This window comes from Fopius arisanus, unplaced genomic scaffold (assembly GCF_000806365.1).
Source record: "Fopius arisanus strain USDA-PBARC FA_bdor unplaced genomic scaffold, ASM80636v1 scaffold00059, whole genome shotgun sequence".
Taxonomy (NCBI): Eukaryota; Metazoa; Arthropoda; class Insecta; order Hymenoptera; family Braconidae; genus Fopius; species Fopius arisanus.
This window is the reverse complement of record NW_011887798.1, coordinates 743,850-766,669: the sequence shown is the minus strand read 5'-3', so window position 1 is coordinate 766,669 and position 22,820 is coordinate 743,850. Positions and strand designations below refer to the sequence as shown.

General features: G+C 43.1%; 7 protein-coding genes across 11 annotated transcripts in view; 5 read left to right on the top strand and 2 right to left on the bottom strand.

Annotated features, from left to right (window-relative positions):
- The first annotated feature begins 18 nt into the window (after positions 1 to 18).
- LOC105268654 (acyl-CoA dehydrogenase family member 9, mitochondrial) lies at positions 19 to 2,430 on the top strand. 2 transcript variants are annotated; one of them, XM_011308392.1, is made up of 3 exons: positions 19 to 209; positions 307 to 1,135; positions 1,200 to 2,430. In XM_011308392.1, exons 2-3 carry the CDS (start codon positions 397 to 399, stop codon positions 2,351 to 2,353), a joined length of 1,893 nt encoding a protein of 630 aa, XP_011306694.1. In that variant the 5' UTR covers positions 19 to 209; positions 307 to 396; the 3' UTR covers positions 2,354 to 2,430. The 2 variants fall into 2 exon arrangements, with proteins under 2 accessions (XP_011306694.1, XP_011306693.1); XM_011308391.1 differs by having other exon boundaries at positions 19 to 1,135.
- Positions 2,431 to 2,504: 74 nt separating this feature from the next.
- On the bottom strand, positions 2,505 to 5,191 carry trus (programmed cell death 2 like trus). 2 transcript variants are annotated; one of them, XM_011308390.1, is made up of 4 exons: positions 4,809 to 5,191; positions 4,572 to 4,707; positions 3,954 to 4,445; positions 2,505 to 3,899 (listed from the first exon to the last, which is right to left on the bottom strand). In XM_011308390.1, exons 2-4 carry the CDS (start codon positions 4,677 to 4,679, stop codon positions 3,255 to 3,257), a joined length of 1,245 nt encoding a protein of 414 aa, XP_011306692.1. In that variant the 5' UTR covers positions 4,680 to 4,707; positions 4,809 to 5,191; the 3' UTR covers positions 2,505 to 3,254. The 2 variants fall into 2 exon arrangements, with proteins under 2 accessions (XP_011306692.1, XP_011306691.1); XM_011308389.1 differs by having other exon boundaries at positions 4,572 to 4,723; positions 4,809 to 5,190.
- Positions 5,192 to 5,290: 99 nt separating this feature from the next.
- On the bottom strand, positions 5,291 to 17,311 carry LOC105268651 (protein dopey-1 homolog). 3 transcript variants are annotated; one of them, XM_011308385.1, is made up of 7 exons: positions 17,202 to 17,311; positions 16,629 to 16,793; positions 9,652 to 16,350; positions 9,028 to 9,039; positions 8,694 to 8,861; positions 8,315 to 8,426; positions 5,291 to 6,992 (listed from the first exon to the last, which is right to left on the bottom strand). In XM_011308385.1, exons 2-7 carry the CDS (start codon positions 16,682 to 16,684, stop codon positions 6,786 to 6,788), a joined length of 7,254 nt encoding a protein of 2,417 aa, XP_011306687.1. In that variant the 5' UTR covers positions 16,685 to 16,793; positions 17,202 to 17,311; the 3' UTR covers positions 5,291 to 6,785. The 3 variants fall into 3 exon arrangements, with proteins under 3 accessions (XP_011306687.1, XP_011306686.1, XP_011306689.1); XM_011308384.1 differs by having other exon boundaries at positions 17,229 to 17,311; XM_011308387.1 differs by lacking the exons at positions 9,028 to 9,039; positions 17,202 to 17,311 and having other exon boundaries at positions 16,629 to 16,955.
- Positions 7,267 to 8,270, top strand: LOC105268650 (uncharacterized). Its single transcript, XM_011308383.1, has 2 exons — positions 7,267 to 7,563; positions 7,699 to 8,270. The coding sequence occupies exons 1-2, from the start codon at positions 7,506 to 7,508 to the stop codon at positions 8,070 to 8,072; spliced, it is 432 nt and encodes a 143-aa protein (XP_011306685.1). The 5' UTR covers positions 7,267 to 7,505; the 3' UTR covers positions 8,073 to 8,270.
- Positions 17,312 to 17,450: 139 nt separating the features above from the next.
- Mocs2A (Molybdenum cofactor synthesis 2A) lies at positions 17,451 to 17,956 on the top strand. Its single transcript, XM_011308436.1, has one exon. It carries the CDS (start codon positions 17,693 to 17,695, stop codon positions 17,954 to 17,956), a length of 264 nt encoding a protein of 87 aa, XP_011306738.1. The 5' UTR covers positions 17,451 to 17,692.
- On the top strand, positions 17,853 to 20,367 carry Mocs2B (Molybdenum cofactor synthesis 2B). Its single transcript, XM_011308388.1, has 8 exons — positions 17,853 to 17,942; positions 18,073 to 18,220; positions 18,311 to 18,605; positions 18,761 to 18,941; positions 19,040 to 19,125; positions 19,189 to 19,427; positions 19,541 to 19,594; positions 20,008 to 20,367. The coding sequence occupies exons 2-8, from the start codon at positions 18,080 to 18,082 to the stop codon at positions 20,077 to 20,079; spliced, it is 1,068 nt and encodes a 355-aa protein (XP_011306690.1). The 5' UTR covers positions 17,853 to 17,942; positions 18,073 to 18,079; the 3' UTR covers positions 20,080 to 20,367.
- Positions 20,368 to 20,546: 179 nt separating this feature from the next.
- The window catches only part of TTLL5 (Tubulin tyrosine ligase-like 5), a 25,066-nt gene continuing 22,792 nt past the window's right edge, over positions 20,547 to 22,820 (top strand). Inside the window, exon 1 of the mRNA XM_011308379.1 lies at positions 20,547 to 21,063. The gene's annotated coding sequence lies outside the window, so the exon portion shown is untranslated. The remainder of the gene's footprint in view (positions 21,064 to 22,820) is intronic.

Below are 22,820 nucleotides of genomic sequence, written 5' to 3'. Positions count from 1 at the left end.
GCAATGAGTAATTACTCATTATCCATAATTTATCAATTCGAATAGCCAGAATATTTCAGTACATTAATTTCTTCTGCAATTTTCACGGTTTTTTTTATTATTATTTTTAATTTCTCATTGTTGCTCGGCGCTCAATGGCGGAAACTTTCAAACGGCCCGATCAAAATGTTGAATTCGAATTAAATAAAATTTCCACAATCGAATAAATGGTAATTGTTGTTAATTGAGGAATTAAAAAAGATTAATAAATAAGAGATAATGATTTGTTAATCATTTTTTTGCGTTATGTAATTAATTATTTATCAGTGGCTCATGCCATCGACGTACGGCATGACTTCGCCTGGAGTTGTGTGTTTATAAATCCCGTGAGTCCGTGAAAAAGAAAAACTCCTGAAGATGCTGAGACAGAGTCTGTCCCTCCGATTTAATCTCCGGCAGTTGTCCAGGGTGGTGATCCCCACCAGGTCATCGTCAACGGAGCTGAATCCCCGGTTGTCGTTGTCTCAACAAGAATTGAGGTTATCAGAACACAAGGAGAAACAGGAGCAACGCGAGCCCTTCGTCAAGAATTTCTTCCTGGGGAAGTACGACGTGGAATTTGCGGCAATTCCCGTTCCCCAGACGACGCTACGTCATGGGGAATTCTTCGAATGGTTGAAGCCCATCGAGGATTACGTCGCCACCCTGGACATCGGTGGAATCGACGCATCCGGGGAAATTCCCCAGGAGATTCTAGATAATTTCAGGGACCTGGGGATCTTCAGAGCGATGGTGCCCGATGAGTACAAAGGCCTAGGGCTCAATACCTCGGAATTTGGAAAACTCGTGGAGACGGTGTCAGCTGTTCCTGTACTGGGGACGTACCTCGTGAAGAAGAGGAGTGCTGTGCAGTTTATCATCGAGAATTCCTCGGAGGAGCAGAAGGCACGATTTCTACCTGGAATTGCCAGTGGGGAACTCTCATCCACTGCCTGCATCAGTGAGAATGACGAGGGTTCACCTGATTCAACGATTTTTACGTACGCCAGGTTGTCTGATTGCGAGGGATTCTACATTCTCAATGGGAAGAAGACTTTCGTATTCGATGGTAAACGCTCCAATCTGATGCTCATCGTCTGCGAGGTGGCGGAGTCTGGTGAGAATTTAAAATAATCAAATTGTCAAAATATTCTTTTAAAAACTGAATTTGTTCCCTCCAGGTAAGAGCTTCCGCCCGGAGGAAACGTCATCCGCCTTTCTCCTGGAGACAAACACCCCAGGGATCACGATATCACCCCCAGTGGATACCGTAGGTCTCCGAGGGCTGGAGAACTGCGACGTGACGTTCACAGACGTGAAGATCCCCTTGGAGAACTTGGTGGGTTCCGTCGGTGATGCAGGCCGGAATTTCCCGAAGATCTACGGCGAGGGGAAACAGTTTCTGGGGTGTCAGGCCATAGGAATCACGAAAAAATTCCTGCAGCTGGTTGTACACCACATAAAAAGCAACAAGGACTTCAACGCCCTGAAGTTCAAGAATCAAGTGGTCCAGGACGTGGTGGGGAGGGCCTGCGGGGCAATCTACGCAATGGAGAGTATCGTATACATGACGTGTGGAATGATTGATAATTATGAGAACCAGGATTGCGACATGGAGAAGTGCATTGTGGAGACTTTCTGCTCGGAGGAGTGCATCCAGGGAATTTTGAAGGGTCTCCAGCTCGTCGGGATTACGTCACAGCTGAAGAATCAGCTGTTCCAGCAGTTCTTCAGGGACGCTGTCTCCCTCATGTCAGCTGACGGTACCGTTCTGAGCACCAGTTCATTCATGGCTCTGCTGGGGCTACAGCACTCTGGGGATCTTACCTACGAGAAAGTGAAAATCGAGAGGAATCCCTGGAATAATCCGACGTACGTCCTCAAGAAGGTATTCGGGTGGGAGCAGACCAAGGATCTCTACATCGCAGACAATCTTCATCCATCACTCCAACCAACAGCTGATGTCCTCACACATGGAATTGCCAGGTTCAAGGATTGCGTTGAGAGACTCTCGATTATTCATGGCAGGGACATCTTCGAGAAGTCAGTTACTCACAAGAGACTCGCGGAATTCGCCTCCTATTTGTTTGTTATATCGGCGACCCTCGCCAGGACCAACAGGTCGTACTGCCTCGGGATGAGGGACGCCGAGAAGGAGGTGTATCTCACCCAGGTGTACGGTTATGTACTCTATGAGAGAATGAAAAAACTCGCTGACCAGCTGGAGGACAATGAGTGGATAAATGGGGATGTCATCCTCCAGGACATCTCCAATGGGGTCTTCGAGAAAAATGGTTATTTCCTCACTCATCCTCTCGCCAGGAACTTCTCCTAGAGGATTCAATTATATAGAATATAATAATATTGTACAGGATTAAATTTTTAAGGATTAAATATCAATTTGAAAATCAATTGACAATTTTTTCATTGAAAAATTGAGGGATTATTTTGGGAATTAGTAAAAATAGAGAATTTTAAGTCTCGTGTTGTACTATCGAATGATTTATTCATAATTGGTAATTCCTAGATGAGTAAATGACAACATTGGACGATTTTCTCCTCATTTATTACTATTTACATCTAAAAAATCGAGACGAGTTGCACTGAGCTGTGGAATCAGTAAGGAAGTGGTGAAAATCTCAGCAACGAGCAGCCGTAGGAAAAAGTGTCACATAATCTTTTTTGTGGTCCACGAAATTTCCGACAAAAAAGTTCTTCAAGGTTTTTCTGAGAATCCACTCTCTGCCGAGATAATTCCATGATAATCGCCATCTCTCCACTGGATCGAACGTTCGATGAGATAAAACGTTTATTGACTAGTAAAATTTGATTTCTCAGGCCTCGTATCATCCCAGGGGTCAAACCCCATCCGAAAATTATTCAATCCCATCAGATAATTAATTCCCGTAATCATTTTGATAAATTTAAAACAGTTCAACTGTTGTACTTTAGTCGTAATTAAGTGGCAAAACGTGTGAGAACAGCTCAATAATCTCTCAAACGACTGGACTGAGGCTAAACTGCCCGAGGACTTTTCTGTGTAGAATTTTCTCAGCTACAAATATTTCCTCAGGCATTTCCCTCTAAATCCACTCCCTCCCGAGATAATCCTCCATTTCCGTCGGGCCACTTTGAAAAGCAAATGCGTCTATCGGACGGACTAATGCGAATGAAAAGAATTCCTGGAAGTTCTAAATTCTGGAATGCTGAAATTCTTTTTAAATTACACAATTAAATTATAATCTCTCAGCCTGGACGACCACGTGCTCCTCCTTGAACTCATCGCTGGAGGTCCAGCAGCTCCTGGAGCACGTGAAAATTAAAACAGTTCCAAATTCCAGCTGGAAGTGGTGATCAGTCATCGGAGTGAGTTTGAGTTTTGGAATGATTGTTGGAAGAACTTGAACTTCGAAAATCCTCTCAGCCCCACAGTGTCTGCAGAATCCAGAGGAGCTCAGAGGATTCAGAAGGAGTGCAGCAGAATTATCCCTGGAGTACCTGATGAGCTGTCCAGGATTCTTCTGTATTCTACACTTGAAGTGATGAAACATCTCGTCCCCATGCTTGGGTACACTCTTCTCATAAACTTCTGGATTTGTATCCACTGCTCTTACATCCTCAGAGCCCTCGGACTCCGGGTGATGCATCTGGTACTCTCTGGCGAGATCCCTCTCGTGCTGGGTGATGTCCACAGAGAGGTCCTCCTCCTCCACCCACAGGAATATCTCAGTGAACGCTAGATTCACTGGAGTATTGGGATCGTGATGCTGGAAAGGATTGTGAGTTACTTCCTGGAGAAGATCCATCAAGTTGCACTGGGGCTGGGTCGGGGTGTCAATGCACACCACCTCTGACTCCTCTCCCTCGATCTCTGCTGATGCCTGGAAATTCATTAATTAATCAAAAATTTAATTGATTAATTACAGAGGAAGTACCTGAGGTGAATCCAGTCTTCCAACAGCTCCTCCTCCCACTGGAGACTCAACACTCGCTGGGCTGTTGGCATTGGGATCGTCGACCCTCAGATTCGACAGGTCATCCCTCAATTCATCGTCGATGTCCCCGGTATTCATCAACAAATTTAATTTTGTCGAGTCGTTCATGTTGTTGCCATTCTGCTCTGAATTATTGTCATTCCCATCGTCACCCCAGTCATCAGCACCTGACAACCAGCTGGTGGTTGGTGGTGTTGCCACTGGCACTGTCTCACATCCTTTCATACTCTTCTCCTCGAGTAACTGGACACGCACACATGTCCAGCTGTCCTGCTGGCTCCAGCAGTTGGGATTTATGCACGTAAAGATGTACAGAGTCCTGTGATAACGAGATCCCTCCAGAGGGGCGTACAATTGAAGTGCCAGAAGTTGATTCAAACCGCAGAGACGACATCCTGGAGGTGTCAGGGAAGTCTCAGTCGTTGGAAAATCCTGAAAATATTTGACAATTATTTCAGAAAATGGGGCATCAGTTATTCTGGTAATTAAAATAAATTGATAGAATGAATGAACTGGGGAATGGATTAAAACTGTTGGAGGAATGGAATATTCACTCACCGCCTTTCCCCCTATTTTATTCGTCGCGAAATTCACAAGGGTTCGATGCTTCTCGGTGACGAATTCATCCTCGAACCCCAGGTACACCCTAGCCCTCTTGCAAGCCATAAATTCACTCCAGTACCTGATGAATCCTCTGGAAATTTATTCACCTGGACAATGAAACAGTAGAATAATCCAACCATGAGAATTGACGTGCGTCAGTACCAGATGTACTCCAACGCGTGCGCCTCTTACCTTAATCCCCACTGACTATCGATTTTAACTCTTTCACAGATGAACTCGAAATTCAATTACAAATCGCCATCAACTCGTTAATAATTAATCCGACGATTTCCTAGGGACGGGAATCAATTTTCCAGGATGTCAATCATCTGGAGAGCTGGAAATTTATTCTCGAGGTTAGGTCTAGCCCCAGGACGTCTTCATCAACCAGAAATTCATGGAATAAATGAAAATAAATCTGGAGTTTATACACAATTAATTGAACCGGCCTGAATAATTATTTAATACAGATAATTCAATTCTGCAGTTGAAATTATAAACAATTTCTTTGAAGAATTGAAAATCTCCACTTGAACCAGCGCGTGCGCAGGTTTCGACTCGCAATTCATTTGAAAATTATGAAATTCTATTTTTTAATAGATAATTCATAATAATTTAATTAATCAGTAATTGGTGAGGATTTGTAGAATAAATTGATTTGTTACGGGCAAGAATCCAATTTTCTTCTTTATTCTCTCCATTAGTTCATACGAGATTGATCCATTAGACTAAATAATTTTTATATTAATGCACTTTTCGTTTTCTCCACGTATTCATTACAATAAATCAATTCTACTTAATTAATTTCATACAGAGGAAGCGTCAGATAATTTACAGACTCTTGCACAGGATCGCAATTAATATTAAATTATTCTTATCAGCAACAGGTTATAACGCAGGTGTAAAATTAATTTTTGCGATAGATCCAACCCCTCAGTCTTCAATTGGGGCAAGACAGTGTGAGGATGTTGATTTATAATTGACTAAAAGAATTCTCCATCGAAGTGGAAAAACATTTTCCTTAATTAATCACAGTTGACCACTTCGACGTGCAATTAATAAATTAATTATCTAAAAATTAGATATGCGCCTCGAATATTCCATCATTTCACTGACTCACGTGTAGAAAAATAATCAATCATCCTTCGATTACAATCTCCAATGTCCATAAAAAATTACATTATCAAAACAAAAGATAACAGACGTTCATTTACATGAATTGACAGGTGCACATGTATACAAAATGTTATACATTATTGACGATGATTATTATGTATCGATTGTTATATGGATACTCCTGTTTTATATTTACTTTATTCTATCGAGGAAAATTCGCACGATGAGAAAAAAATTATGGGAAAATTCCCTCGCCAAGAGGTAAACTACAACAAGAATACCGGAAGTTTTTATAAACTATCTCTGGATCTGAGGCAGATACCAGATTTTCGTCAGGACCTTTTCTCCAGCTCTCATTACGTTCTCTAAAAAAGGTCCTATGAAAAATGGCGCGATCTCATTCAAATCGCGAGATATTTCCCAAAAACTCAGCAAGGATTTAAAGTTAATTGCCTCGTCACCCTTTACCCCATCGCTCTTTAATTAAAAAACCTAAAACTATTGATTTTAGGAGAAAATATGAAGAGACCTTTTTTTTTCAGAATTCAATGACCTCCAAAAAAGTCCTCTAGTAATTCCTCAAGAAATCGATAGTTTCCGCGATAAATCCCATACCGACACACACCCCGAGATATTATTTAAATTCCAATAGCAAAAATATGAATAGACCTTTAAGAATCGATAAATTGATTTTATTCCCACATGCGAAAACTCCCCACCATAACCAACCGGACGATATCCCCGATGGATCATCCAAATACCTATTCACAACCGAATGAGGAGACGAGTGGGAAGCTTTACATAATTCCACTAAACGATTTTTCCTGACTAACTTACAACTAATAATAATTACGAATAAATACGAGTGCCAGATACGAGAGTAGCAAAAAAAAAATCCGATGGCACTATCAGTATTTAAATACAAACCAACGATTCCCTCTCAATTCAATCCCGTGACAAAATAATTATCGATTATCAATTAATAGCGAGAGGACATTACCAGCATGTCGTCGAGATTGTTTATACAAATGTACGATCGTTTATTCTCCCCTATTATCTAGCTGGAACTGTCGGCATCATCTCCAGGAAGTCCTGCTCGATGACAGTTTCCAGTTGAGTAATATTGAGAGGTGCGTCCGAGTCATTCGATCTGCAGCTCAAAGTCGAGAAGAAATTGTGAAGATCTTGAAGGGAACGAATGCGATTAGACGTGAGGATCAATTCGCCTGGGGTCACCTGTACTGGAGGACTCTCCTTGAACTGCAACAATTAAAAATCAATAATTAAAGAATCATTAATAAAACTCCAAACGAACTGCATTCAATTATAACTATTATTCAAGAATAAACGCAATTCTATTTTCTTTTTGTTGAAGAAATTCGAAAATTAAATGGACTGATGAATGGAATTGAATGAAATTGAATCGAATTGTATCGAATTATTGTCGAATATTTTTGAAACCAGGAAGTGACATGGGAGAAAGAAATTGTCGCGAATGAAGAGTTATTGGCTGAGATACAGAAATAAACTCGTCATATACAACTGGTAGCTGTACCAAGAGACTTTTCCTCAACTCATCGTTTTTTAGCTGTTGAAAATAGCCAACACTTGTAAACCAATCTCTCGGTCTTTGTTCTCGACTGCGTAAGGAACACACCGTGACGAGGATTTCAGTAATTCTTACGATGCCAGTGGATTGTACGAGTGAATCCAGATGGATTGAGAGGCTGTCAGCTGTTACTTCCAACAAATCCATCGATCAATCAAATAAAAATGGATAAGACTGCACTAATTGTTCTCATTATCGTCACCTCATCAGCCATTAATTCACGTGAGTAATTATTTTTATTTGGAAAAACAACAACAAGTGTTTATTCGCTCTCGTGGGAGTGGAATTCATTAATTTCGTCACACACGTGCCTTCAATTCCCATTTATTGACCCCAATTAATCCGTTATTCTCTTAGAGTACACAGATGACTCGGACTACGACGATTTTCCCATCTCTGAGGACAGGATCTCCGAGGCTCGGGGTCCTGATGATTTTTATATTGTTTCTGAGGATGAGGTGAGAGAATTGGAGAGGAAATATCAGTATACGAAGCATCGGATTCCTGGATATGATTACGACGAGTTGGATTTTGTCGAGGAGGGGAAGAGGTGTGATGACAGATCTCTTTGGACCCACTGCCTCTGTCAGTTCACCTGCACCTCCAAAAATACTGTTGACTGTTATACACCTTGCAGAAGTGGGTGTGAGTGCAGAGAGGACTTTGTTCTCGATGAGGAGAGTGGAACGTGCGTTTATCCAGATCAATGTGTCGACTCGATTCGAATTTAAAAGCGAAACAAAATGATATGGCAAAATCTATTTTCTAAAATATTTATAATTTTTCTTATCTCGGTAAAACTGAATTTATTGGGGGAATTATGGGGTCTAGAAGGGAATGACAGAGGAATTTTTTCTGGAGAATTTCTCGAGCTACAAATATGTTTTTATGACATTTTTCGATAGAATCGATAGTCATCGAGTTATTAATTATCCATGGTGTGTGGATTCTCCGAATTGATGAATCGACTCACCTTCAGATCCATGAGTTTTGCGATTCTCGTAATATGCGGGACGAAATCTGACGATAGATTATTGTTCTCGGGTCCTCCGACAGCTGCATCACCCACGAAGGCCCATCGATACCTGCAGAATCGATTAAAATCGATTGAAAAAAATTTTATGAATTAAAAAATCCCACAAATCTGAAATAAATCTCCAGCAACGAAATAAAGAGCAACAAGTCAATTTTCTCCTGAATCCAAGAGAGATAGAGAATTTTTCGTAATAACCTTTTTTATAGCTCTCATTCCCCACCACAAAAAAGTTCATAACAAAAATTACCCTATCTCTCTTAGATCCTGAGAAATTCCTCGAAAAATCTCTTTGCTAATTGTCTTCTGATGCACTCACATCTGGAATTGTGGCAGCTTATGAGCTGGCAGCAGGAGAGCCAGATCCAGCAGTTTGGCAGCTGCCAACTGCAGCTGTAGCCAGTGAGGATGTCCATGTGCCTGGAGACCATTATTGGCATTGACAGCCCAGGAAGAGTCCAGCGCAGACAGCAATTTAATATGAGAGCTGTCAATCAGAATCGTGTGTCCCTTTTAACCTCAATTGTTTATAATTAATTAAATAAATAATGAAAATGAAGAAAACAGGATCACACAAGCTCTTCATGTTATTTATACCAAATCATTCAACATCACTCGACCCAAGAATTCACCATTTAAAATAATCTAATTACCTGCTCTGACGACTGCCATCCCCAACACCGCAGATATTTGCCAAAAACAGATCCATAAAACAAAACATCACGTGATTAATTGGTCTTTTCTTTTTGTTAGGTATCGATGAAGACAGATAATGAGTTAATTGGAATTTTACGAATACCCAAGCGATAAAAGCAGTGGTAAAGCACTTGAAAGAGGCAATTGGGAGTTAATTGAAAGGTTAATTACACAGAGGAGCAGCAATTGGTAATTAATTCTGAGGTTTTGACGTACATTTTTTATTTATTGAATCATCATCGACGTGAATACGTGAGATATCGGAAATAATTTGATGTAAAAAAGAGATTTTACCAAAAATATTTTCTCTTTTCTCTAATCGGAAACTCTTACTTTTTAATTACTCGTGAAAATGATTAATCGATGATTAATTATTATTGATAAATGATGAAGTATTCATTACTAAAGATAAAAGTAAAATGGGGAATGCAGGACGAGATGGAAAAATGGATAACTTTAACCTTAAAATGGTGAGAATAATAATCAATTCCGACAAATGCATTATTCCCTGAAGAGCCATGCAGAAGCGAAAACTCGGAGATTTTTCATCCGACAATGTCATTGAACCCAGAAAAACTCACCTGAACTCCTCGGTGTCAGTGTTGAGCTGTTCCTCGATGTGAAGAAAAACCTGAACGAGTTCACTGACGATGACGGGCCAGAGGGAAGTGGCGTGTGACGGTGACATCCTCAGGAGGAGAACTCTGAAGCACAGAAAAACCTGTGCCTGAATGGATGGTACGACCTGGGGAAGTCTCAGACTGTCAGCGAGTCTCTCCTGAATGTCAGGCATGTACTTGTGATATTGATCAGTCTCACTGCAGAGAATGACAAAAGCAAGTCTCTTGAGGAGCTGGGCCCTTTGCTCGTACTCCTGCTCCTTGGAGGAGAATATACTGATGCCACCACCCTGGGCAATCGACACACGATTCATGAGATCCCTGAACGTCGTGTTGTCGTGTGTCATGAGATTATCGATAATTGTTCTCCAATAGGGCAGACATGCAGCTGTCATCTGGAAGAATGCAGGATCCAGGAGAAGATCGAGGACATCCTTTCTCCAGGCTTTTCTCGTGTACTGATAACCTGAGAGTGAGCTCAGCAGCTGGGAGCAGGCGATGAAGGAGGAGATATTCTTGACAGTGTGATTTTTCAAATAAGGAGTCACGTTGTACATGAGATTCGTCAGCAGTGTGACAACTCTCTCCTTCTCCTGGGATCCATAACTTACGTCGAGAAGAGGTGCCAGGATTTCAGCTAAGACCCCCTGTGCCTGAACGCTGAATGCAGAATTCGGTGTACCAGGAAGGCTCTCGTTATTTCCCTCATCGACGTCCTCTCTGACAGCTAAATTTCTCCTCAACCAGGTCGTCTGCTCGAGACAGGCGCCAGCGATTTGCGAGCAGGACTCAACGAGTTTAGCTGATATATCCTGGAGCTCCCTGATGTCCTTCTTCTCGTGCATCGGTGGACACTTCTGGATGTACTCATTGAGAATGGCCAGGAGTAGAAACTGTGCTGGTGCTGTGAGGGATAAACCGTCTTTTAGTAGACCCAGAAGTGATCCCCAGGACTCAACCAACGACTGATTGGAATTACTCTGCATGTAGACGTACAGCAACTCCAGGACTGACACCTCTAGAGAGAAATCCTGCTTGACACCGTGAATCGGTGGTGGTGTTTTTATCACCTGATTGACTGTTTGCACTAGGGTATCAATGGGCATGACCCTGATGGCACTCACCAGGTCGACCATCACCTGTTGATTAGCACAGGCTTCAGGGAGTACTCTCTTTCCACTGGGGGATCCTCTCCTCTCGTGCCAAGCTACAGCAATTGCAGCGAGAAAATTCACCCCATGATGAAAGGAAATGGGAGACAACAGCTCCAGAAGTTGATGCTTAACGACCCGGGGGCTCCCCACAACGCAACTCGCCTGTTCATTGTCCTTCGTAGCCAGGACTGCCTGCCACAGGGCAGCTAAAGACGCTATTATCCTGGGGAGATGACTCAGAGCTGTTCTCCTGGCGTGGAGATGCTGCTCACTGGGTTTATCCTTGACATTGGACTCATTACCCACAGGTGTTGGTGTAAACACGTGAATGAGATTATTGAATATCTGACTGGGATTGGCACCAGGAACCCCAGCCTGGAGGGCACCACTGAACGGTGGATTGAAGGAGAAACTGATCTGTTGGGAGCTGTCCAGAAGGCAGTACTGGAGGAGAAAAGTCAGGGCCTCAAGGTGAGTGACTGTGTAGTCAGCCGGTAGACAGCACTCAACAGAGCTCAGGTCATTGATTAATCCCAGGCCCTCCTGGGGCACGTAGTACGATGCCAACTGCTCAATATTGCAGCATAATTGGTGAATAACTGATGTCACCACTTGTGTCAGGGAGGCACCCATGTAGGGTAGACTGGAGGTGACTGAGTTGGTCCAGTGCTGGTGGAGGTGTCTCATATGATCCAGCTGGAGTGCACTGAGGATACTAGCCAGGAACATGGGCTGTTGGGGTATTGGTGCACCTGGAATATACTCCAGGGAACTTCCGGACAGATTTGGAACGGATTTTGTGGGGGTGGAGGGTGCCTGCGGGGTCTGGGGCACGTCGTCACCCTTCTGGGCTGTACACTGGTACTCCAGCATCGTCAGACTGAGGACCAGACGCAGCAGCTGAATCTGAAATGCCTCTGTGTGATCTGAACTCCTGAATTTACATTTAGCGATGTCAGTGTCTGAGGTGGGATCGTTGAACGTGACGATCTCCTCGGTGAAGGTGAATAACTCGTCCGTATCCTTCTGGACGTTCTTCATGTTCAGGACGGAGGAGACCAGGCAATGCAGAGCTATTTTCTGGACTTTGCATTTTGTTAGGAGATCTATTATGTAACAACTGAAACCCTTTCCTGATTCACGAACTATGGAGATTAGTTCTGAGAAGATCAGGGTGAGGAGTTCAGCACTTGCAAGTTGGACCTGACGATTGCCAGCTATTTCCTCGTGGGTAAGCCGCATCTGCCCCAGGTTTGGATAATAGCTTCTGATCAGATACAGACACACGATTATCAAGACCTCCAGGTACATCGAGCTTCTGTATGTCGCCAAGAATTTCGTACTGGCTATGTCCCCATAAAATCCTCTCCCCAAGACGCTCTTTCGATGCCTGGCCAGGAGTGATAACAGGGGCGTCGTCTTGGAGGCGTTGGAGATGCCTGTGGTGGCTGATGCGAATAGAAACATTCTTGTATTCGTTATCAATTCACTTCTGAGGGTTCTCAGGGCGTATAAAGTCCTCGTGGAGTCGTAGACACCGCAGTACAGGAGCATGTGGGAGTGGAGATTGTGAACACCAACTCCAGAGGCACGGCGCAGCCCGTTGTCCAGCTGGACTGACTCGTCGGAGGCTTTAGTGGGCTCTATGTACTCACACATCTCCATTACTTTGTCGACTACCTCGTTGAGGACCTCCTCCACGACGCTGATACCACTGGAGTTTGAAAAGTACTCCTCGGCAGTGGTGCTGAGGTCAAGTTCACCGTCCTCGTCTCCCATCGTCCAACTGGGCACACCAATATTGTTCTCGTAGGAGTCGTAGAGGTCGTAGTTGGTTGAGAATTCGTTGGTGCTCAAGTATTTTCCTTTGAGGAGAGTTCCAGCGACTTCCCTGGCACTTCCTGAGAGAATCGCCAGAGGCTCTCGCCTCCTCTGCTTTCCACTGTCAGCGCTGTTCGACTCTAGACTATTGGATATCGAATCCAAAGACGATCCCAACTCTTTGCTCACCTTCTTGAGATTTCCCTTGTCCCTTTTGGAGCTAGATCCAGGTGTCTCGAAGAGGCTCTCGTCGAAGCTCCCAGATGACCTGTTGTCCAACGGTTTCTTGAACCTTGTGGCATTCTTCAGCAACTCCACAGGAATCGCAGCTCTCTTCACCTCTTCCTCGTTCAAAGAATCCAAGGAATTAGTGTTACAATTGACAGACAAGGGATTGACAAAAACCGAGATGTTTTTATTCTCAGAGATGCTGGGAGGCACCTCCAGCTCCTTCATGAACTGATTTCTCTCGGTGACGTATTGGTTTCCTTTATCGGTATTCGCCAGGGTCGTCACTGCGAAGATCCTCTTGACTTTGACAGGATTAATTCCCTTTTTTCTCCTCCTCTTGCTCTTCTTGTCGTCCTCATTAGAGTCTGAGACGTGATAAATGACATTTCCATCGACAGAGCTGATGGCGTAGATCTTGGCGGCCCCTTCAGACTCGTCCTGCACCTCTGACTTTTCCTCAACGTCATTCTTCGTGAAGACAGTATTGCTGTGCTGGATGCTGACGTGTAGGACACTCATCCTGGAGGTGGAGGGATCAAGGAGCATCATGAGGACAGGATCAACAACTCTGGCGATGTCACCTCTCACCAGAGAGTGGAGGAGCCACGACTGGGCGTGAAGCTTCAGTGGGGAGTTGTCAGAAAGCTGTAGATTATCCAGCATCTTCAGGAGGCTCTTGTCGAAGCTCTTGGGGGATCTCCTGAGTCGAGAGTTGTTCTCCACTTCTCTACCCAGATGCCAGAGAGTAGAGAACCTCTTGAAGGCCTCAATTCTCCTCTCCTGGGTGTTAAACGTCAGAGCAGCCCCGATGACGTCCTCCACAGCGTCGCAGCTCTGGTGAATGGAGTTGTGGAGCTCGTGGAGGAGCTCCACACACCTTAGCCTGTACTTGTGAGCTGGGAGCTCTCCCAGGTGATGCCAGAGGGAGTGGGCAAGCGCCTGAAAGACGTTTGTGTAATTCGTGAGATAAGAGATGTGCCATTTCTTGAGGAGTGGCAGCATTATAACCGTTGTGACGCCCTCCCCAGACGTTGATGGGCTGGAGAGCTCACCCTGGGCTGCAGACAAAGCCATCAGATCCAGAAGAGTTGAAATACTGATGAGCTGGAGGGAGGGCTGTCTCCCCAGCCAGCAAGAGCACACGGTCAGCACCTGCAGCCACCCTGGAAGGTTGCCCATGGGTTCGTTCTCCTCGAGCGGATCGTCCCCGGGTTCGTAGGACGTGGGGAACGTCGAGAGTTCCACAAGAAGTGATGAAGAGGTCCTCAGGATGTCCTCCCAGCTGTCCTGGTCCACTGAACTCAAATAATAATCGAATTTCTTGTCCTCCTCGATGTCCAGAAGGGACAACCCCTCGTAGATAACGTCCTCGTTCTCTTCAGCAAGTCTTGACGACAGGATCATCTCCAGGTGGCGTGTCCTCTCGTCGTAGTCCTTCGGGGTTGACACTATCAGCTCCTCGAACATCTCAGAGACCTTTCGTTCGGGCCCCAGGATTCTCTCACTCACGAGTTTTACGTAGAACTGTTGAAATGTCTTCAGACACTTTTCCAGCATCGAGTGCTGGGCGTGATATCCTGGGGATGGGGATCTGGGGGAATTAAGGGGATTCGTCGTCTCCTTGGGCTGCAGTTGCTCGTAATTTATCACTGAATCGTCCAGACTCTTCTGTTTGGACTCGTCGGTGATGATCACAGATATATTCGTCACATCCTCTGGTCCCATTTCACTGAGTTTTGAGACACTCTTGCTGGACTTTTTCCTCGATTTCTTCTCACGTTTGGGAACTCCACCGGAATTCGCTCGTCTCCGAGGGCTCGGGGTGCGATCAGTAAAGGGGGGAGTCTTCTGTTTATTTAATTTCGAGTCTGAGTTACTCTTCTCCAGGGGAATCGTCGTCAGGGCGTCTTGAGGGGGTGTCTCCTGGGGCTTGACTTCCTCAATTTTTTCTGATGGCGGAGTGATGATGGGCTGCACTTTGGAGAGGATCTTTCTGCAGAGGGAGAGACTCCTCCCGACCTCCTGGGGTGTCAGCACCTGCAGTCTAGACGACAATTTGCTGATGATCCCATGGAACATTTCTGGAAGGTGCTCAGAGGGTGTGTCAATAAAGGCATCAACTGAGACTGTCTCCAGGAGGAATTCCGTGAGGTGACAGACCTCCAGGAGTCCCGGGGCTCCAGAGGCCACTGCCTTCACTTCATCGACCCCAGGGGGCCGTCCCCTGTGTCTCGAGTCACACGCCATGTCGAAGAGGTGTCCACAGTGCACCCAAACGTACGAGGGCTCCAGTGTCGAGAACAGAAGATTCGCTGATTTAACCACTTCATGAGACTTCAGGGGCTTCTCCAGGGATTGAGAGCACGCATTGGAGAACGTCCTGAATACCTCGTAGAGAATATCATCGAGAATCACTGGGCCAATGTCAGGCTTGTCCAGGAGTGATACGAGGATTCTGTAAGGTTTGAGGTCCAGTGGCTGCTCATCGCAGACAGTCTTCAGGGTATTCTTTATCGCCTCGATGAGGAGCTTCTTGGAGAAGGTGTCGAAGTATGAAGCTGCTGATGCTGCCTCCTCAGGCTCCAGCTTCTTCTTGAGAATTGAATTGCTGACTTCAGTACCTAGGAGCCAGGCGAAGAGTCTTCGATTGAGAGACATGTCCCTTCGTAGAATTGTCGTAAGGGCAGATGTCAGGAGTGTCACCATGTCCTGGTGACTCAGCTGACTGCTGTGAACGGGGAAACCGATGAGGAGAAGATCCAGGGCACTTCTCTGCACCAGAACAGAACTGTCTTGAACACCTGCACACAGAGCTGACACCATTATATCTGGATTTGTTCCCATTATGAAGAGTTGATCCTCCATAGGTAGCCTTTTGTTGAAGTGTGAGAGAACGAAGGAGATGGCGGGCAAACGAATCCCAGAGTTCGATGCCAGACAGTCCCAGAGGCAGGCGTAGAAGTGCGGAGGGCTCACCCCCTCGCACACCTTCTCCAGGAGGGAATTGGTGCGGTCGAAGTGGTCTGAGCCCTCCTCTAAACCTGGCAGAACACCTGAGAGAAAGCCAGAGAGACCTGGACGAAGTCGTTCACCCAGGGGAACGAAATGAGTCTCGTAAACTGTCAGGAGAGTTGGCCTGACGTTCATTGCTGCGTGACCCAGCAGGGGAAACAGTCCTGCACTGTAGATGAAGAGCTCGTGGGACAGACGATTTGTTCCCATGCATTTGAATATCACGTCGTACGTCTCCAGGGCTTTCAGGTGAACTCCTGATGGCAGAGCTGGGTGCATACATTGTGCCAGGCGTTTTGAGATTTTTATTCGGCGAGGAATTACTGGGAACTTCAAATTACTCAGGAGAACTTTGTTGAGCTTCCCCAAGGCGGAGATCAAGTCTGCCCACTCACTCGTGTACTCGAAGTTCTTCAGGGCTTTGTCCACTGATGATACGTAACTGGAAGAGTTTTTTGAAGGTTTTTGATGATTTAGAGGGGGTAAAGGGTCTTGAGACCTTTCAGGATCGATTGATCGAAAAGTATTGATTTTGGGGAAAAATAGCACAAGACCATTTTTGGAGGGAATTTAATTAGCTGTAAAAAAGTTCTTCTGGGTTTTTTTGTATAAATCAATAGTTTTCCAGATATGAGCTTTAAGAGTTGAGGGGAAAACTGAAAATTTCAGTCTTTAGGAAATTGATTGTAAAGCGATTTGTTGGGCTCTTCAGGTACTCACACTCGGTATTTCGAGTCCTTCATCAACTCGTACTCCTCCAGAGCTATCGACCCCATGATACCACAATCGTCTTTCAGATTTTCGTCTCAAATAACGGCTTTCAGGATTGCAAACCACAAGTTTCCGGCTTTGCTCGTTGACACATCTGGTGTTGACGTTCTATCACTTGAATATCACGACAAAAAAAAATAGCAGCACTTGGATAAATTGAAAACTCATGATCTAGGAATTAAAAATCCCTCCCTCAAAATTCCCGATCATAAAAATCATGGGAACGAAAAAAAACTCATAACCTCAGATCATTGAAATCATTGGAAACAATTCCAACGACTGAATGAAAAATAATGAGATAAAGGAAAAAGGATACGATGAAGGAAAAATAATACGACGAGAAATAATTGCTGTAAAGTCCAAAAATCCCCGAGGAAAATGAGATTAAAAAAAGGTAAAAGCCAAAACAAAAGTCCAGCCAGCCAAATTCTTTATCACAACCGAGGAAATAAATGAAATAACTGGAAAAATGACTCAACCGAGATAAGCTCGATTATTCCTTGAGTGATAGAATGCAAATACTTCTGTCTAACGACTGCTATACTGCACCTGTCAGAGACGACGAGCATCATTGCACAGTGTTAATCAATCACTAAGGTCAAACGATTCACCACGAGCTCCACAACATACTTTTATCATTCGGTAATTCCTCAGCTGGCTTCTGGGATTTATGTACACCGAGTATATAATGTACGTGATATTTACAATAGCTATATTGGAAGTCGACGTGTCTTCATCGAAGGTTTGGTTAGGTCTCGAGAAACTTCAGAGTAATCAACTTCACAGTCGTCAATCCTAGTCAAATCAATATCTGATGGACATCATGATGTCGTGAATCATCAACTTCTGGAATTGTTGAATATTTTGACAAGAAGATAAGAAGCTGACATCATTGCAGAGGATTTTTTGGGATTGGTGAAGATTTTGGATTCTTTGAGTTGATCTCTTCAGGGAACATAACCTGTGATCAGCTGACGTTGATAAATGTGTTATCAATATTAGGATGAACTGCCATGGAATGTCAGGTTAGAGTCCTGCTGTTCGCTAAAGCTCGTGAAATCGCTGGAGTTGCGGACGATCTGGTGGAAATTCCCAGGAGAATACACCCAGGGGAATTGATCGAGATTATTGTGCAGAAGTATCGGCTGGAGGATATCAAGGACAATTTCATTCTGGCGGTTAATCAGGAATTTGTCGGAGGGTCTGAAGCTCTTGAATTAAAAGACAACGACGAAATTGCGGTGATTCCACCTCTCAGTGGAGGTATTTATTCCTGAAAAATTTTTTCTTCCATGAATTCCACAAAAATCACTGATTTTCACTCCGCAATTCTCGAAATATTTCAAAGAACCCGAAACTTTTATTAATCTCCAAAATTTATTGCTAATTTCAGGTTAAAAATGGAGGATAAAAAATCGATAGTTCACCTGCAGAAAGAGAAATTAAATATAAACGAGATAATCGAGGCTGTAATTTCCCCCTCGTGTGGTGCAGTCTCGACGTTCATCGGTACAACTCGAGATAATTTCGAGGCTAAAAAAGTAACGAGAACTGAATTTCCCAAATACTCCAGTTAATTAATTAAAAAATATTTATTTATTGATCCCTCCCTCAAAAAAATTGTTCTCCAGGTCCTGAAGCTGGAGTACGAGGCGTACGAGCCGATGGCTCTGAAGGAGATGTCCTCGATCTGTCGGAAAATCCGAGATCAGTGGAATGTCGAGCACATCGCGATTTTCCATCGTCTTGGGGAAGTCCCTGTGTCTGAATCTTCAATAGCAATCGCTATTTCCTCTCCCCACAGACAGGATTCCCTCCAGGCTGTCCAGTTTGCCATCGACACCGTCAAATCCTCTGTTCCCATCTGGAAAAAAGAAATCTACGAGGATGCGGGGTCGGACTCCCAGTGGAAGGAGAACAAAGAATGTGCGTGGGCAATGAGCAATTAAATTGTTTTCTATTACTAATTATCAATTTTATGTTTGATTTTTCTGTCTGTTGAGAATAAAAAAGAGTTCTAGATGATAAAAAGTGTCTTAGAAGAGTCCTGGAGACTGGAAATAATTCCTGATTTATTGTAGGGAATAATGTGGTTGTCAAGTCTAAGTCTCGATTTTCTGGGAGAGTCAAGGTCGAGGCTGATCCCCGGGAGGTCCAGGTGACCGTCAGCTCTCAGGAACTCATGCGAAGAATCGATGCTTTTATCTCCAGGAAGAGAGAGCAGAATAATATGTTCAATATCCAGGAGTTCTGCAGTCACAGGTATTTATTTTGTGAACGCAATTCTTTATTTTTTGATCCTCCAATTTTTCTCTTTCTTTTCCCCGAAAAAAAAAAATGATTATTCGAATTTATTCCAGAAATCTGAGAGACGATGACGAGACCTCTTGTGCTCGAGTGGATGCCATTCTAATTCCCCGAAAGGATTCTAAAAGTCATGTGAAAGGTGAATAGTTGATTGTAAAAATAATTGGAATGCATCATTCGAGTGAAATTTGTTGTTTTCTAGTTCACAGAGTGTTCAATGCTCATGGGCCTCAGACGATGAACCCCTCGGCCCTTCGAACACCAGAACTCCTTGGAAGCCCTGAAGCCCCCAATCCAGCCCTCGACGAACGCCTCTCGGGCCCTGAGAGATTCCTGATGATCGACAAACCAGTGCCCACCGATATTTATCAACGAATTAAAAACATCGAGGACAGAATTCGATTTTTGGAGAGTCTGTCACCAGAATACAAACACTTTTTCGTAAGTAAATTGTTAACCAATTAATTTAAACTCAAGACTGATATTAATTATTAATTATTGTTGAATTTGATTTGAAATTCTGATTGTGGAAATATTTGAAATTTCTTTTTTAGATGTTGGGAGCTGCTGGAGGTCAGGACAGGCCGCAGAAGCCAGTGAGAAAGAGAGTAAGTAATTCAATCAGAGAAAAACATACCACATACATTCGGACACAGTCTAAAACCTGAATTTTCGAACTTCTTGGGTTATACTGAGTTGATATACGATAAAAAATATGAAACTTAAATTTGGTCGATTACAAAGCTTCCATTCAGAAGCAAAAACGACTAGGTTCTACGAATCTGATATTCCAGTCACTTTGCAATTCCATCGAATGAATTTATGATTTAGAAACATGCAAACCCTTCCATTACATACCGAATACAGCGAACGCAATACCATTTTACCATCTGCGTACGTTTGATCATAATCCTGTATACAATTTTAACAATCTTCATGTTGACGGAATATTCTTGGTTCCATGTTGTACCTCTCGATGACCTATTTATTTTTTTTTTAATCTTTTTGTAATGTTTTACAGACATTTTCGAGTGCTGAACTGGATACGAAACTCGTCGAGCTCGAGGAGAAGTACGCGAAGAAAGTCAAATGATTGTAATTACCGATTTTTTTTTACTCGTAGCGATAAGTGGAGATAAAGGGGTTCTTGTGAAAATTGTAGGTGTAAGTCTCGGAATGATTGATGGAAAATGGCGCCTTCCATTTTTCTGTATTTCGAAAATATTTGGGGATTTTATTTTATTGAAACCTGTGTCACTCAAATTTATGGTGATAATTAAGTCTTGAAGGAATCGAAAACTAGAGATTCTGCTTTTTTAATCTTTATTAACTTAAAAAAAGTTATCAATTATATGGAGTTAAAACTTTACAATAATTAAAATCTAGATTTTTGGGTTTTTCGAGTATAAAAAATGAAATTCTAAATCAGGAGAATACAAATCACTTACTCTTATGATAATAATTACTCGCAAACAGAAAAATCTATGAAATTACAATAATAATGAATAAAGATTCAGTTCTCAAACAATCAATCTCAAATCCTCAAAAATTTACTTTAACCTACAATTAACAAAAAATCTTCAATTAACAAAGAACCCTTAAAAAACCAGACTCTAAACATTAAAATTTATAAACAAAACTCATCCATCGAACAACTACAAAACAATTAATTATTTAAAAAATCCAGTGTTGCCGAAAAATTGAAATTTCGAATCCATAATTTTAATCACTAGTTTCGATGAAGAGGAAGGGGGAAAATGAGGGATGAAAATATGGAAAAGTAGTTGTTGCTGACCTTTATTTTAATAATTACTCGGAAATAGTAAAATCGATGGTGAAAAGCGTCGACCAATCCCCGTGTGTTTCATTGGGTGTTTTTAGGTCGGACTGTACTTGCTGAGTAGTTTGATATTTCCCTGGTAGAGGCAGTCGCCGTCGCGCATCCGAACGGTATGGCCGTGTGATAGTCTCCAGTTTACATCCCCGAAATTGTCTAAACATTATTTTTATTTACACCGAGGATGTCAGGAGTGCAGTGCACCTAGAGGACGATTTTATTCCTGAGATTCTTCACGGGGTGAGTGATTTTTATTCTCATTATTTCATCATTGAGATTTTCACACACCTGGTGACACATGCCACTTTCTGACACTTGGGCTTTTCCGAGGGGTGCATGGTCAAGGTCAACGATGTTTTTTGAGAATCAAAAGGGCGTCGAGTGGGAAAATTTACCGGTTTTTCAGGGAATTTGAAGGCTAGAAGGTCGAGTCGAAACGGAAGCGGGAATATCTCAAAATCCCGGTGAGATAGCGAAATTTTTGTTGAATCTTTTTTGTAGCCCTCGGTCTCCTCTTGGAAAAAGGTCTCTACGAGAAATCAGGTATCTCTGATAGGTTTGGAAATTCAGGTAGAACTGGAATCAGTGGAGCAGTGAAGCGGTTGAAGTCGACTTGGCGCTTGCCCGCGTTTTCGATGAATATCAAGGAAACGGTACGAGATAGCGAAATTTTTATTTCTACTTTTTTTGTAGCTCGTAATCCGGTCTACAAAAGAGGTCATGACAAAAATGCCGCTATCTCCTTCGGATCCCGAGATATGGACTGAAAACAGGGCAATGGTCAGACTGTTTTACCGTTTCGCTGCTGATTGGGTATTTTTTTTGGCGCAGACTTTTTATGAAGCGGATTAAATTTCCTGGGAGAGGGAGAACAGGTGGACAGGGGGTCTGATGTTTGAGTAATTCCGGAAGGTGTTTATTATTGTTTCATAGAGAAAACCGTTGGTGTTTCGGTCTGTCTGAGTCATTCTCACAACAAAATCCATGAAGAATCAAAACACAAGTCAATTTTCCTTTCACGTCATCAAAATACACGTTCCACAGCTTTCAAAATAAATATCGAATGGTATCTAGAGACAGTGAACCTGTGACTGGAGTATTTTTGATACTTTCATTTGATTTTTCAGTTTTTCTTTTGAAGTCGAAGCGTTTTGGTAGTGTTTTATGGATGAAATTTTGTCTCGAGATTATTCTGACAAGTTGAAGACTCTGGTTTTATCGTCTGGGTATTTTAGGAGGTCTTGAGAGCTTCTGCTCAGTCTCATTGGGGATAATTTCACCCTCTGATGGTCTGGTCTGCAGCATCTGCAATCGATCCGCATTGCACCCCTCAAATATTTATTCCAGAGGGTTATGGGTCAGAAATAAATTCCCCTGGGTATTTCTCCAACTCGATTTTTTGTTTTTGTTTCTAACTGTGAATTAGGCCGGATGAAAACACGAAAAAAATCGACGGTGTGAAACGAGGCAAAAAGCCACGAAATAAAAGCGCATGATCGCTACGTGTGGAGATACGACTCCACGAGCACGCAATGTCGATTATTCAAACTTGAGGGAATTTTATTTTTAAGTCTGGGTGAGGTAATGACCGGAGAATAAACAAACGAGCCTTGGATGTCGTAGATTCAATCGCAGAGGGAGAAATTACGGAATTAGTTGAGGTTTTGCGGAATTTCCAGGAACTGGAGGGAAATACTGGCATTATCATCACAACCTTTTTTGCCGAGAATTCCAAGCCCCGCAAAAAAGGTCCTCATGACTATTTCACTACTGCCCACCGTTTCCGCGAAATTCGCAAAAAATACTAGGGTCTCCATCGAATTGAAAAAAAAATCAGTTTTCGATTGACAATTAATTAATATCCCCGAAACTATCAGAGATAGAGAAATGTCAAGAGGAACTTTTTTGAAGTTCTCGAAATTTCGAAGAGAAAACGTCCTCAGAAAATTTTTGTAACTCCCTTGAAACTCTGATAAATCCAGCAAAATCGTTGGGGA